Source organism: Protomyctophum parallelum, assembly GCF_964188405.1.
Source record: "Protomyctophum parallelum genome assembly, chromosome: 6".
NCBI lineage: Eukaryota > Metazoa > Chordata > Actinopteri > Myctophiformes > Myctophidae > Protomyctophum > Protomyctophum parallelum.
Window position 1 is genome coordinate 11,016,126 of NC_139701.1, and position 15,305 is coordinate 11,031,430.

The window sequence follows — 15,305 nt, forward strand, 5'->3', positions numbered from 1 at the left end:
CTATTGTCAAATAGGGCCTAATATCAAATAAAAAAACTCACAATATATACACACTGCTGTTGTGACAGTTCACCCTGCCACTGACACTAACTTTGAACAAATGGGTTGAACTTTTGAATTAGTTGCAGAGTGATATTTGTTTGAATTTATATTGTGTGATTGTTGGTGTCGATTACGATTGATGATTAATTGATTGTTGGCTCCAGTGTAGGAAGCATACCAACTGTGGGTTTGTGTGGGGAACATGCCAACATTTGTTTTGTAGTATAGTGAGAAATTTAGTACTCTAATTATGTTTATATTATGTGGATATTTTGAGTAATGTGTGACACTCTAAAATGTGTGTTGAGAAATGTAATGTCTCTGGACATAGTGAAATTAACTGGTGTAATTGTGGATTAAATTAAGATTTGGTATGGTCCAGTGGGAGGGGCCACTGCCAGATATATCAGTCAAGGTAGGACTGTGGACTCGTGGAGGTGTGAGTCTGTGAGACCCAGGTCCCAGAGGCCAATCTGTAGGACTGTGGAGGTGTGAGACCTCAGACCCAGAGGCACACATTTTAAAAATACATTTTTATTTTACATTTCAACATCAGGCCTAAATGGGTTCAAGAATGTGACACTGTGAGCTGCTAAAATAAAGACTGTGACAAGCCATTTATTTAATACAATGCTGAAACAAGAGTTTCTCACAACAAGTCAGCAAAACAGTCATCTTTTGCTTGTCATGTAGGCCTAAATGAAAAACGATAAACAAACAAAAAAATCAACAAAAGTAGTAAAATATTTAAACCAATAAATAAAGTAATTAACACACCACAACTGTGGTTTTAGCATTCCGTTCCCACAGCCATGCTATACAGATAAATCCAATAAGACAAACTCATGCAACCAACAAACCCTTACAGATCAAAACATGGCATCTTCACACACAATAAACAGCCTAGTTTTTCAAAAAGCTAAATCCATATTACCCATGTACAGTATAATACAACATCTCCGGTCATCTCCAGTTGAAATAGACAAATGCAGAGGACAGTGCTGAAATGTCTATATTGGCTTTCAAGCACTTAACAGCTCCTTAACACTCCTTAACAGCTTTCTACTGCATATAAACAACCCATGATTAACTTATATATATATATATATATATATATATATATATATATATATATATATATATATATATATATATATATATATATATATTTATATATATATCCAAAGGTCTACTAATGAATATGATCAGCAATGGCACTCCTCTATGCACAATTACAAAATGCAAAAATATCTCATAGCATAAACAACACTGTAACATATTACTCTACAGTGTAAAATGAACTGTTGTTTAACAACCCTGCGTAACGCCCCTTTTTTTTGTTGCTTTGTCGCATGACAATGTCACTAATTGAAAATGTTTTCAAGAAAATAATGTTTTGTTCACTGTCCCTTTGATCAGTTATTCAGTTATTTTAGGCCAATGACACCGCTGTGTAACAAAGCATAGAGTATACCACTTTCACCCTGCATGGCGGTGTCCCCATTTTGGATGTCAAACATTATTCAAAACGGTTCACTTTCATTCTCAGAAATAGCAGATCTATAGAAGCTCACAATGCTGCACATCGCAATGTGAATCACTTAATTTCAGATTTTTTCTTTTCTTTTGTACAAAGAAAAGAAGGGTACTAGGGTAGGGCTTTAGTTGTTAAGGCATGATAGAGCAAATGTTCACTCTGAAATGTCAAAATGCATAGAGGACCTGGGATATTAAGACAAAGTGAACTGACATTTTCTGAAACCTTTTTAGCTGAAGAAATTGTTATTATAATATTAACAAAAAAAAGGGGAAATATACCGGTAGACTTTCAGTAATAATCAGCAATCCAGTCATGTGTATCATCTGGCAGATTCTAGACTATAACCAATGTGGAACCACAATAGTATGATTTGGTGAAATCTGCATGTCACCCAATGGAAAACCAAACACATTCTGAAACCAGAGCTGTATGACAATTTGTGGCTTTAGTATTATTATAAATATACCTTACTTGACACCTTACTGGTCTGGGATTTACTATTTCCAAGCCAATGTGTAGATAATGAAATTATCCAAATTACACTTACAGCACAAAAAACGATGCTGTATACTATTTTCAGGGCAATCCCAGACGTAACTTTATCATGACACAGTACCTTTGCATTTTGTATCATAATGTGCTTAATATGAACATATCCAAGAGTTTCCCTTGCTTCTATAGATATTTAGATCTGAACCTCCTGCCACTACTGAAGTACTGAATATGCTCTAAAACCACAGAACAACCTACAGAAAATTTGGCAATCCATCTGAAGCCTTAAAGGACTGTAGCAGTGTTACTACTGTACATGTCATTGTCCACCAGCCACATACAGTAGCTTACATAAATCCTAACCATTTCCTTCCAAAATTACATAAAGATGGAGTGCCGTGATTTTGATACTTTTTCTGTTTTGCATGTGTCTATGGAGTTAACATTACTCTAATAGACCCCCCGGTGTAGTTATAATATTCAAATATGTCTTCCCTGTGTATTTTTGGTTTCTCCCTGAAAGCCTTTGGTCAAAAGGCCCAATCAAAATAACACCATTTTAGTGACATCACAATCCTAACCCCTCCCACATTATCATACAACAGCTGTGGGCAAGGTGGATGGTGCTAAGGTGAAAACCAGGTATACTTAATGAACTGGTGGGTGTCGCCACATAAAAACATAATTTTAACACTTTCTGTACACTTTTTTGAAAGAAATCTTCCTAGTATAGTATATACTAGTATAATCATAGTAACTGATGATCATGTTTTAGGGGGGGGGGGGGGGGGGGATCACGGCTCTCCATCTTTAATTTTTGAGACATGGTGTTTGTTTACATTTTGGTCTTGTTCACTAAACCGTACAAGATGCACCCGAACATTGCTGTCAAATGTTAGCTGTAACTTACGATGCCCACTTCAAGCTAAAACTGCAGCACTTGTATTCTTCCAGGCACATACGCTGATACAGTACGTGAATTTGAATGGCTTGTATAGCGTACAGTGACTTTAGATAAAACGAATGGCAGTGAATTACATAAACAATATTATGCTGAGTAATCTGCTAAAGTATACACATCACTGAATACATTTATGTACACACATTCTTTTTTTGAAAGACACGGGCAATCTCTGATAACGGCTAGGAGAGAGAGAGAGAGAGAGAGAGAGAGAGAGAGAAAAAGAAAAGAAGACTGGTAGGGTGCTTTAATTCAAGGACTAAATCTCATCCATTCATTGAATAACATGTGGCGGGTGTCCACAAAAGAAACGTGAATAGTGATGCAACTTTGTCTTTCATGCCAGTATATTATTTGACCTTGGATCTTTTCTTTGAGTGTGACTGACTGCACACAGGCTAAGCAGCAGGTAGCATTAGAGAGAGAGACACAGCAGCATGAGACAAGGCTCTTCGTCACAGCAGTATGACAGTAGACGGCACAGCATATCATCATCATCATCATCATCATCATTTTCAAGTTCATCATCACGATTATTCCATTCACAACAATCATCATCATTCTCTTAAACTTCATCACTACAGAGTAAAAAAAAAAAACCCAAAAAAACACAACTCTGAGTTTACAAATGTAACCAAATGGACCATTTGTACACTTTCAGAGTTACAAATAGATACATTAACACTGAGGATTTTACTGTGTATTATCCTGTCCTTTTCCCCAACAATCATCATCATCGTCGTCATCATCATCACCATCATCATAACTTTTGAATGCCAAATATACCGTACATTGCCTTCATTTTTTGTCGTTGCAATAGATCTCGTAGCACTGTTAGGAATCCCCAGCAGCCCTCTCTCTTTCAGTGGTGATGCGTCACGCCGTGAGCGGCCGTTCACTCGTCGTCCCATGTCTGCTGCAGCAGGAAGTTGGCGGCGAGGTTCTCGTTCTTCTCGCAGGCAAAGTAAGCCTGAATGACCAGTCCTTCAGGAAAGCCCAGCGCTTTTAACTGAAACACACAGAACGCACGTTCAGTAAGCCTGAATGACCAGGGCCAAATTAGCCATTGGGCCAGTGGGGCCATGGCCCAGGGGCCCTTGGCTCTCAGGGGCCGGTCAAGGAAACTGGATCGCACAGAACTGGGTTTGAGGCCCTGAAATTGGCCATTGATTTAGTCAAATTTAAGTAAAAACACGAGAAAAAAAAAAGACAAAAAACACAAGAATGTCATGTGTTCGCGCGCTATAGGGGCCCCAAAAACATTACCCATATGTGTGTGGGGAAAAAGGAAAATCAATAAATACATTGTTGGAAAAAAAATGTTAGGAAGGAACTAGTGGACAAGTCATTTTACACTTTGTAAAACCATTTCAATTGGAAAAAAGGGGCCTTATTAGCCCTTGTGGGCCGAGACTGATCATGACAAAAAGACATCCATGTCCTTAGTAGTGGATAACTGTGTCCTACCCTCTCAATGGCCTCCTTCTCCTGTGGGGTGACCTGGATGTAGTTGGTGTGTGGTGACCCCTGGCCCTGGGCCTCAGCACCCTCCTCCCCTCCAGCGTCTCCTCCAGTGTCTCCCGGACGGGGCTCGTTCAGCATTTGGACGAAGCGCTCCTGGTGCTGTGTGATTTGCTGCAAAACAAATCAGAGAAAAGCATCTTCTTCTTTTATCCGAACACAATAAATAAGAAACAAATAAGGAGTGTATTGTCTCGCGACAGACATAAATATTATAAGTCTGTACTGAATAGAGGGTATGCGCATGCATTAAGTGAGTGTCAAATCGAGTGGCAAAGTGAATTTAATGTTGTTGCTGTGGGGTTCACAACAGATTGAGAACCAGTGTGTCTTCCAGTATACCTGCAGCAGCTGTGGGTTGTCTCTGCCCAGCTGTTGCAGCAGAGCTGGCAGGAGAGCGGGGTTCTGTTGGATGATCTGTCGCATCTGCTGGAACTGAGGCTGGTTCCTCAGGAACTCCAGAGGGTTGGCTGCTGTGGGAGCTCCACCAGCTCCTCCAGGGGCGGCAGGGGTCCCAGTGGGAGCTCCGGTAGAGGCAGCTGGGGGCTGGGTGGTGGCAGGCACGGCCCCTGCTGCTGGCCAACACACAGGTAATGCGTTAAAACCCATGTAGACCTGACGCCGATTCTATAAATGTCTTCTAAATCCTATGTTTCTATGTCAGTGGTTCTCAAACTATTTCATGTCAAGGACCCCAAAAGATTTTATGTAATTGGCCTCCAACCACCATCTGAAAATATGTTGTTCCAGGGAACCCCAGAAGCAAAGATTTGAGTTAAAACTGTTCGCTCTGAAAGAATATATATATTCGAAATCTGCGCCACATTTTCACGATTTTTCAAAAATGAGCGTTATGAGCTTGTAGATCTGCATTCTTTCAATAGCTAAAGTATAACATAATGCTTTAAACACCAAAACTGGTTGCCGCCCAAAATGGGTTAAATCAGTGCTTTTCAACCCTTTTCATATCAAGGCCCATCAGTGGCGTGCACAGACATTTTGAGGGGCAGGCCGGTCGGTGCTCAAGTGAAAAAAGGAACTGTGGAACCGGCGGCTGCCTTAATTGTGTATGCGATTCATAGATTTTTTGGTGCATAAATAATAAATATTAGATTAGAAGCTTTTAATCCAGAATTGATCGATGTCACCACGTGCCACATACTGTACAGTACACTGTACAAAACAAAAATTAAATGAACAAACTGTACAAAAAAAGAAAAACTTTCAAATGGGCACATTGCTGTCCAGAGGGAAATAGGGCAGGTGCTCTAGCACCACTAGTGTGTATCTGTGCACACCCCTGAGCCCCATTATTTATTCGCGATTTGAGCCACTGACCACCATTTGATGATGTTTTTAAGTTTGTCGTCTGAGAGTAGAATATTGTTGTTGTTGGATACGATTTTGTTCCATGCTATATTGATGTTGGTACCATTAGGAGAGATAACAGGCAAACGTTGATCAAAATAACAATTCTTCTTATTCTCTAATTGTGTAGACTTCTTGTAAATTAAGTAATGCAGATGTTTAACAATTGTAGAGGACTTTGTTTGAACATAGTATCACACTGGTGTGCTTACAGTAGATATTCTGCACGAATAGGTGGTAAAAGCATATAGCCCCTCTGCCTAAACCGTCATACAAAATGTCCACTACAGTCAACTCAAACTGACTGGAGAAAATGTCTCTGTCAGACTGATAAAACGGAAGAGTTAAAATATCAGAGTCCAACTCATTATGCATGTCATTATGTAATTTGTAGCTATCTAATTAAATAATCCAATTGTGTCCCGGGCTGAATATCATATCATGATACTCTCAAATAATAATGGTTCATCATGAGAGCTTATATGCTTTCTCTCTCTCTCTCTCTCTCTCTCTCTCTCTCTCTCTCTCTCTCTCTCTCTCTGTCTCTGTCTCTGTCTCTCTCTCTCTTTGTCTTCTTCCTTGTTTTGGAGGATCTCTAAATGGTCCAATCTTACAATGAGCATAGTGACAACCAATTATTATGAAAATAATTGGCTGTAAATCAGTGAAGTTATTACTCTTCTCACAAAGACCCTTCCATGCCAGGCTCCCGGTGCACAGGACACATTTACATGACTTAATTCCTATTCTCTCGAATCCAGAATCAAAGCATCTGCAGTATACAAAGGTTTGACCTTTGAAGAGATTATCCTCTACAACAATACAATGCATAAATGCAGTGTGAAGCAGTACAGTATGTGGACATAATGGGCCATATTTTCGCCGGTGCCTTACCCCGTATCACTAAACGCCTTTGCCTTTTTTTTCCTTTTTTTTTTTACTATTTTGAAAAACATTTTTAATTTTAAACGTGGTGAGCTTGTAGATTGTTTAGTGATTAGGGGTAACGCACCGGTGAAAATAGGGCCCAATACGTCCATTATCGTCCTACAAGACCTATAGCACATACAAAAATGGAATATGGAATGTGTTCCAGGGCCACAAGAAAACTCCCAACAGGAGGAATGTGGCCACCAGTTGAATATTACTGGCCTAATATTGTATGTGGTATGCGGCTTAACCACTAGGGCTATCTGTAGTTCTGTACCGCAGTCCTGCACATTTCTTTTAAGTGCCCCTCAACAGGGTCAGCTGCCCTTTTTCTGGCATGCTCAAGCTTGTTCTCCCACAGATAAGACCCGTGATTAATCTGCATGATGTTATACGTGACTGCAATTGTGATTTAAAATTTAAAATTTGAAAGCCGAGTATTAACATCTTGAATATAAATCTCAAGCAGCAGCACTATAGGCTCTAGGTTGGGCGGTCATCTGCCTTGACCTCCTTCACAGCCATAGATATGGGTCATACAGGTCACACAGCCTCACAGGACGTGTGTGTGTGGGTGTGTGTGTGTGTGTGTGTGTGTGTGTGTGTGTGTGTGTGTCTGTGTGTGTGTGTGTGTGTGTGTGTGTGTGTGTGTGTGTGTGTGTGTGTGTGGGTGTCCGTTTTCTTACTGGTGGCAGCTGGAGGAGGCTGGTGAGGTCTTTCTATAGTGGGGACAGACGGAACGGTGGGGACAGTGGGGGCAGCCGGGACAGTGGGGGCAGATGTAACAGTTTGCCTGACTGTTTCCTGAGGTGGGAGGTCACTTTGATCCAATGGAAGACCCTGGAACACAGAAGGAGTTGATGGAGATAAATGACAAAAAGAAAAAGGCAAAGAAAAGACATTCAAGTCAGATACACTCTCGCGTTTTTCAAACCTAAACCCAGTATCACCCAAACACAGTGAAATAGCCCGTAATTGCAATTCCGTACATACACACCTATAGAAACCGCCAAAATCCGTACATATGACACTGAAATCCTCCCCATAGACTGTGACGGAGGGGCTGCCGTCTCTATACCGAACTTGAGCCGCGGGAGACACCACTGAGCGGCCCTAAAGCGCAGCAAGTTGCCGCGTCGAGCGTTGCAAAGTTCGGTAGAGCCGACTCAGCCCCGTCCGAGTTCAAGTTGTAACACGATTATGGACAGAATAGTCAAATAATGTCAAATCCGAACTCGCCCAGCCACGGTGAAATAGCACTTCCGTACTAGTGAAAGCCAAGCCACGCCTCCGTCGCAGGCAAAAGAGTAGTTGTGTAACATGTACGGGTTTTTGGTGTTTTTGTAGGTGTGTATCTATGGAATTGCAATTCCGTGCTATTTCGCCGTATTTCTGTGAGATGGGGATGTTCAAACACAGGTATCGTATCTCTAAAGTAAAAAAAGAAATATCGTTTCTCTGTTGCAGATGAAAAAAAATACTCAAATAGTTAAATCTTGTTTTAACCCATCAAAACCGGGAAACCATCTGTGAAATTTTAGATTTTAGCTATCCAAAAATAGCAGATATACAAGCTCATAGCGCGGAACAGTGCTGCTACTTGTGAGCAGGGTCATTTGAGTGCATCTCACGCTCAATGCATGACGGTTGTTATAGATCTGCATCAAACATCAGACTGTTGAAGGTTACAAATTAAGTGAACCAAAGAGGCTGACGGTTGCGCTCGTTCCTGGTTCAACCCAGAGCCATCTAATAGAAGAGTTGAGATATTGAGGGTCATTGGACTGGCCCCCTTGAAGTGAACAGAGTTTGCGTAACTCTGTCTTACTCTATGGCTCTGGTTCAACCTTACCATGAGTAGATACTCCACTGCTCTGTCCGGGTTGTTGTAGCTGGCTCTCAGTGCAGCGACCACCTGTTCTCGGTCATATCCCATACACATGATCTCTGACACCAGGTTCTCATAGGCTTGTCCTGTCACTGGGGAGGGGACCAGAGTAGAGGTAACAGGTGGATGAGGTGACAAGAAGAGGAACAAAGAGGAGGAAGAGATTAGGAATCGTTTGAGCAAGGAAATGGAGAGAACTATAGCACTAGCAACTAATATAGAACTAAGGAAAGAAAAGTGGCTGATTGATCGGTGAGGGGAATAAACACAGTATAACCAATAGAATATAGGCTGGTATCTTTTCAATGATTAGCAAAGGTGTGAAGGTTTAAACATGATTACCCAGTATGGATGCCGCTTCCTCAAGGAGTCCCATTTCGTCAATAAGGCTTAGAAAGAAATTAACAATAAATTATAAAACAATTTGACAACATTCAATGGATTAACAAACTAATATTATACAATGTCAGGAAATTGGAAATTGTGTTTAATATAAACTGACGCAAATCGTGAGTTGCAGCCATTGTGACCAGAGGAATCTGTGGTGACAAATAGCATTAGTCTATAGTCTATAGTCTATAGTACTGTTACATTTCGAAAGTTAAAGTGTGCCTGTCAGTGCGCTCTATCTTGATAGATCCTATCTTGAAGTGTTTTTTGTAAAACATGGCATCCCACAAACATCTACCAAACCTATGATCTACTACTAGACTAGTACATCAACTACACAACAATGATGTGAATTCAGCAGAGCATATGCGCTTTAAGGTAATCTATCTATGCAATATACAAATTGTAGGAGTCTGACAATTAAAGTACCAGAGAAACATCTGTCCAACTTAGAGTGAAGATCCAATGTGTGCGTATGTGTCTGGCGGTGCAACATCCAAACTGATGATAATAAGTCCAAAACTATAAACCACATATTATGATATCACATGTCGTACCACATTATGACATACAGTAGGTCCTATGTGTCTGTAGTATAAACGTTGTGGCTGCATGAAATGACAATTGAGAAATAGGGGGAAATCTTGAAATGTGTGCTCTTCACATGCTAACCCTCAACAACTTTAATTGAACTAGAAAACATAACACTCAAGTAATAATCTATCAAGACGGATTCAGAGCTCCGCAGCTGATTCTGTCGGCAACTCACGTTACAATATGTAGAGTTTGTTGTTAGTAGGTATGTAGACAAAGACCACCGGAAGAACAGGGCTGAAGGAGAAGGTGAACGGGCCGACATCCGGTGCGTACACACGGAATTGAGCGGTGCCCCCAGAGGCAAATAAAAAAATAAATAAAAGATTGACACTACCTACCTTTGTAACCATGACTACTACCAAGTTTTTCCTCATCAATATTGTTAAAAAAATTAATTTTCAAGGTTCAAGGTTCTTTATTATTTGTCTCCCGAGGAAGAAATTTGTCTTAGACAAAGGGCCCGCATGCAAGCGTAGCCCTTATGCCCATGTCGCCGCAGTGCAGCGCACAGTGTTAACTCTCAAAGTTAACACTGTGCAGTCCGGGTAGGGAATGAGACTTTGACCCTCACCCAGGTGAAGGGCGGGAACCCCTTTTGGTGTTTTAAGCATTATGTTATATTTAGCTATTGAAAAATCATGAAAATGTGGCGCAAATCTTTGAACATATATTCTTTCAAAGCGAACGTTTTTAACTATCTTTGCTTCTGGGGGAGGTCCTTGGAACGACATATTTTCAGAGGGGGGTCGATGGCAAATTACATATATTCTTTGGGGTCCTTGACATGAAATATTGAGCACCACTGATATAGGAACATGAGTATTTCAGAAAACTTTCAGGATTTAGAAGACTTTTTTTTAAGTATCTCAGGGTCTTTGTTCACGAGTGAGGGCAGGATGGAGCAGGAGATCAGCCTATAGTAGCCTATACCGCACTGTTGTGACAAAAAGAGAGCTGAGCCAGAACAAGGCAAAGCTCTCTGTCTACCAAGCAATCTTCGTTCCTACTCTCTCACCTATGGTCATGAAGTGTGGGTCACGGACCAAAAGAATAAGGTTGCGGATACAAGCGGACAAAATGAGTTTTCTCAGGTGGCTCAGAGATAGGGTAAGAAGTTCAGTCACACGAGAGAGACTCGGAGTAGAGCCGCTGCTTCTTCGCTTGGAAAGGAGAAAGCCTACAATTCTAGATAAAAAGTGTCTAATTGGCAAATTGCATGTGTATGCAATATGTCAGATTTCCCCCTTTATCTCCCAATTTATATTCTCAAAAAGAAGAGCATAGCAGCACTCACCGAACTGTCCTTTAGTTTAAACCAAGGGACTTTATTATTTAATAATTGGCATGGTATGCTGCGGAGCAGCCAGCACGACGTACGTGAAATTCGGTGTGTAGCCTTCGTCAGCGTTCTATCAAAGTGCAGTTCCATGAGTGCTGCTGGTATTCTCTTCTTAAGAGATTTTTCTGAAAAGTTACTTTGCACCTAGTAAGAATGCTCAGAGAAATTGAGACAAATTGGAGTCGTCCGTGCTTCCTTCCAATTATAGTCACTATGCCATGCAATTCCTGAATTCTCCAGTCCACACACTTTGGCGTGGCAAACGTCAAAGACTATATTAATACATTAGTACATTCACTATACGGTGGGCATACAATCACTAATACGGTCGGCATACAATCACTAATACGGTGGGCATACAATCACTAATACGGTGGGCATACAATCACTAATACGGTGGGCATACAATCACTAATACGGTGGGCATACAATCACTAATACGGTGGGCATACAATCACTAATACGGTGGGCATACAATCACTAATACGGTGGGCATACAATCACTAATACGGTGGGCATACAATCACTAATACGGTGGGCATACAATCACTAATACGGTGAACATACAATCACTAATACGGTGGGCATACAATCACTAATACGGTGGGCATACAATCACTAATACGGTCGGCATACAATCACTAGTAATACGGTGGGCATACAATCACTAATACGGTGGGCATACAATCACTAATACGGTGGGCATACAATCACTAATACGGTGGGCATACAATCACTAATACGGTGGGCATACAATCACTAATACGGTGGGCATACAATCACTAATACGGTGGGCATACAATCACTAATACGGTGGGCATACAATCACTAATACGGTGGGCATACAATCACTAATACGGTGGGCATACAATCACTAATACGGTGGGCATACAATCACTAATACGGTGGGCAACCACGGTAATTAAGATGTAGATGAGTGGCAGTGAATCTCCCCCAACCTGGACACAGAAGAGTGGATCGGTGGAGCGGCTTCTGGTTCCGCCTGCTGTTCTTCCCTGGGCTTCTCCTCTGGTTGGCTGGCAGAATCTGGACATTCTGTTGGGGCAGAGGCCGGGGTCTGGGTCAGGTCTTGGCCACGGTTCAGAGGTGGCCCCAGGGTTTGGGTTGGAGCAGCATCTAGGTCCGGTGATGGGTTTGGGGCTTGGGTAGGGGCTGAAATTGGGGATGGAGTCACATCTGTGGCAGAGGTTGGGCGCTTGTCTGGGGATTTCTCGAGAGAAACTGCTGTCTCATTTTGCGAGGCTGCTGCAGGTGGTTGTGTGGGATGCGCTGACTGTGGGGACACCTGGGTAGGTGTGGACACGGGCGCTATATGAGTGGATGCGGAGGACACTTGTGTAGGGGCAGTGGTCAAAGATGGGGCTGGAGTTGGGGCTGGGACTGTTTGAGGGGCTGACTGGGGAGTTACTTGGGCAGGAGTGGCTGGTTTAGGCTACAAGGACAGAAAGAAAAATACAACAAATCCTAGCTTCAACAATAATAACAGCAAGACAGTTTGAGGACTAGCCAAGGTACGAAATAAAACTTTGACAATTGCATTTTCCGCTCTCAAAGTTAACACAAATTCTAACAGATCTTACCTTTGTCACCATGACTACTACAAAGTTTTTCTCATCAATGTTGTAGTCTCCCAAAGGACTGTCATCATTCAAGATCTTTCCTGTAACATCGCAAAGTCAACAGCAAGTGAAAACATCTAAAAACTTTAGGTTACTATGTAATTACTTAGCCAAATTACATGGAATAACAGCTATTTATGTTACGTTGATACAAACAGAAAAGTATTTTGCTATTAAAACATATCATTAATTTGGATACTACTACATGGTGTCTAAATAAAATGGCAGACTTGTAACATTTCACAAATTAGTACTGTAAATGACAGCCTATTACTTGCATTTTGTAACCTACAATCACTGGGTAATTTAGTCTTTCTATTCATAATTTTGTAACTTTTTAAAGACAAATAACATGTTTTTTTTTATATAATTTTATCCCACGATTTTATAACCCATTTTCACCCCTGTGTCAATTATCTAATGTGATCCTGGGCTCTGCACACCCTCCGCCAGCCTGGTCCCCATGTATGGGGGACATGGTGAGAGCAACGGACTTGAACTCATGCTTCCTTCATGCCTGAGTGTCCAAGTTGCTCCTTACACCTGACTGTTTGGAACGTAGCGTGTGGAAGGAACACGTTATTCCAACCAGTTCCTTTCCCCTCCATCAGGCGCTCCGGCTGGCCAGGGGGAGGCAGTTTAGAGACCAGGATTACTGCATGTTTTTTGTGAGGGTACCTACCCTAGGGGACACGGGGAGAACATGCAAACTCCACACAGAGGGGCCCTTTCGCCAACCCCGCCTTGGGTATGGGCACTGATGACGCGGAGGAGACACGCCACCAGCGCCCACAACGTCCCGAGCAGGAATTGAACCCAGGACCTTCTAGCTGTGAGGCGACAGCACTACCAACTGTGCCACCGTTCCCCAAGTCACTGTTTGAAAGAGTTTCCATATGGTGTGCTCACACAAATAATCTGGTGTCATATATAGCACTGTTACTATTTTTGGAATCAAACCCAAACTTATTTCCATAAGAGAGCAACATTAAATAGTCAGTGCTGTTTGTTTGCACAAATAATAAAGAACAATCTAGCAATAAAAACCAAACCAATTTCCTAACATACATAGACCTAAATGACAATGACATGAAAAGTAAACAATTACCTGAACTCTCTTTGACTTTTAGTTGAGTAGGCTACTGAGGACCGCTTCATCTGATTAACAAAACCTGACTATAAAACCAACAACTTCATGTGCCTCACCTGCATAGATGAGTTTTTGTCCCGTGGCTGGAAAGACATCTTTGCCTCTTTCCTCCTCAATCTTCTGCTTGAGTGTTTTGACCTGTGGAATTTTTTTTTTTATTAATGTTTCTAATTCCATAATGAATGAAGTCACATTAATTGTGAGACTCCAAATGTAGCCTAGGCTAGCACAAATATAGGCCTACGTTTTAACAATATAATAATAACAAAAAAAACAAAAAAAACAAAAAAAATATATGGCTCAATATATATATATACTGTATGTTGTATACATGTGTGTATATATATATATATATATATATATATATATTATAGATAGCCTATAGACTGCACTAGACAAGTATGACCACCTATATTTTTATTTGGGATATAATAAACTTTACCAAATCACCTTCAGTAAAAATACAAAAAAACGAACCCTATAAAACCCTACCACCACCCCCCAAATAATGTAAACACAAATATCCAGTGCACCCATTCCACTGCAAATGGGTTGAAAAAAGAATGAGTCTCCATACTACTACCTACTTAATAAACAAATACATGAATACAATACAAGCACACTAATTAGGCTAATATTACTATTACTACTACAGTTCATACACAGTCAGACAGTCAGTCAGACAGACAGACAGACAGGGGGTCTGAAAAATATTGCACCGTCATTCATGGTGAGTCAGTGAAGCGCCACCAAAACCGTTACACATTCGGGACACAGACAGCTGCTACAACGGCCAAGGTTGTTTAAAAAAAAAGGAAACCACACACTTAACTTAATGTAAACAACATATTCGGGATTAAAATCGACCCTTATTAGCAAGGCCCTGTTTTCAGTCCCATTCTATAATATAATATACCGGTATAGTGTCAGACAGACCCTATAGCCTATATGGTCTGACCGTGTTTACTTATTCCAGCCCGTAACTTCTATACTCACCGTCCATTGTGGATCTATCTCTATCTTAAACGTTTGCTGCTGGAGCGTCTTCAGCGTTATTTTCAGCATCTTTGAAGACGATTTCAATGACTGTCACGCGGACGACTAAAACGGCAATTTCTTTACAGTTGCTTTTTCCCCCACACCAGTGAGTGAGTGTGTGTATCACTATGCGACGCGTGCGTGTGTGACTCAGCTGTCTCACTGTAGCGTGGAGTTAAGAACGAAGTGGACTCAGACGCCATCTACTTGCCGTTTGAGACAAGACAGACAGCCCAGACAGACCTTTGCTGAGCTGAGAGCAAGAATAACCTCGTCCCATTAGCTGAACGTGTTATCACGCCGTGAATATAATCACTGGTAAAATCAATTTAGGTAATACTGATTATTAGTATTCTGTAAATCATGGTTCACACCTCCATATAGTCAAGTGGCTTTTTTTAATCGATCC

General features: G+C 41.2%; 1 protein-coding gene across 2 annotated transcripts; it reads right to left on the minus strand.

Moving 5' to 3' along the window:
• Positions 1 to 1,218: 1,218 nt before the first annotated feature.
• On the minus strand, positions 1,219 to 15,161 carry LOC310859785 (UV excision repair protein RAD23 homolog B-like). Of its 2 annotated transcripts, none has more exons than XM_083766524.1 (10): positions 14,855 to 15,161; positions 13,915 to 13,996; positions 12,670 to 12,749; positions 12,028 to 12,521; positions 9,085 to 9,131; positions 8,707 to 8,834; positions 7,541 to 7,694; positions 4,899 to 5,128; positions 4,503 to 4,670; positions 1,219 to 4,044 (listed from the first exon to the last, which is right to left on the minus strand). In XM_083766524.1, exons 1-10 carry the CDS (start codon positions 14,921 to 14,923, stop codon positions 3,931 to 3,933), a joined length of 1,566 nt encoding a protein of 521 aa, XP_083622650.1. In that variant the 5' UTR covers positions 14,924 to 15,161; the 3' UTR covers positions 1,219 to 3,930. The 2 variants fall into 2 exon arrangements, with proteins under 2 accessions (XP_083622650.1, XP_083622649.1); XM_083766523.1 differs by having other exon boundaries at positions 4,899 to 5,131.
• Positions 15,162 to 15,305: the final 144 nt, after the last annotated feature.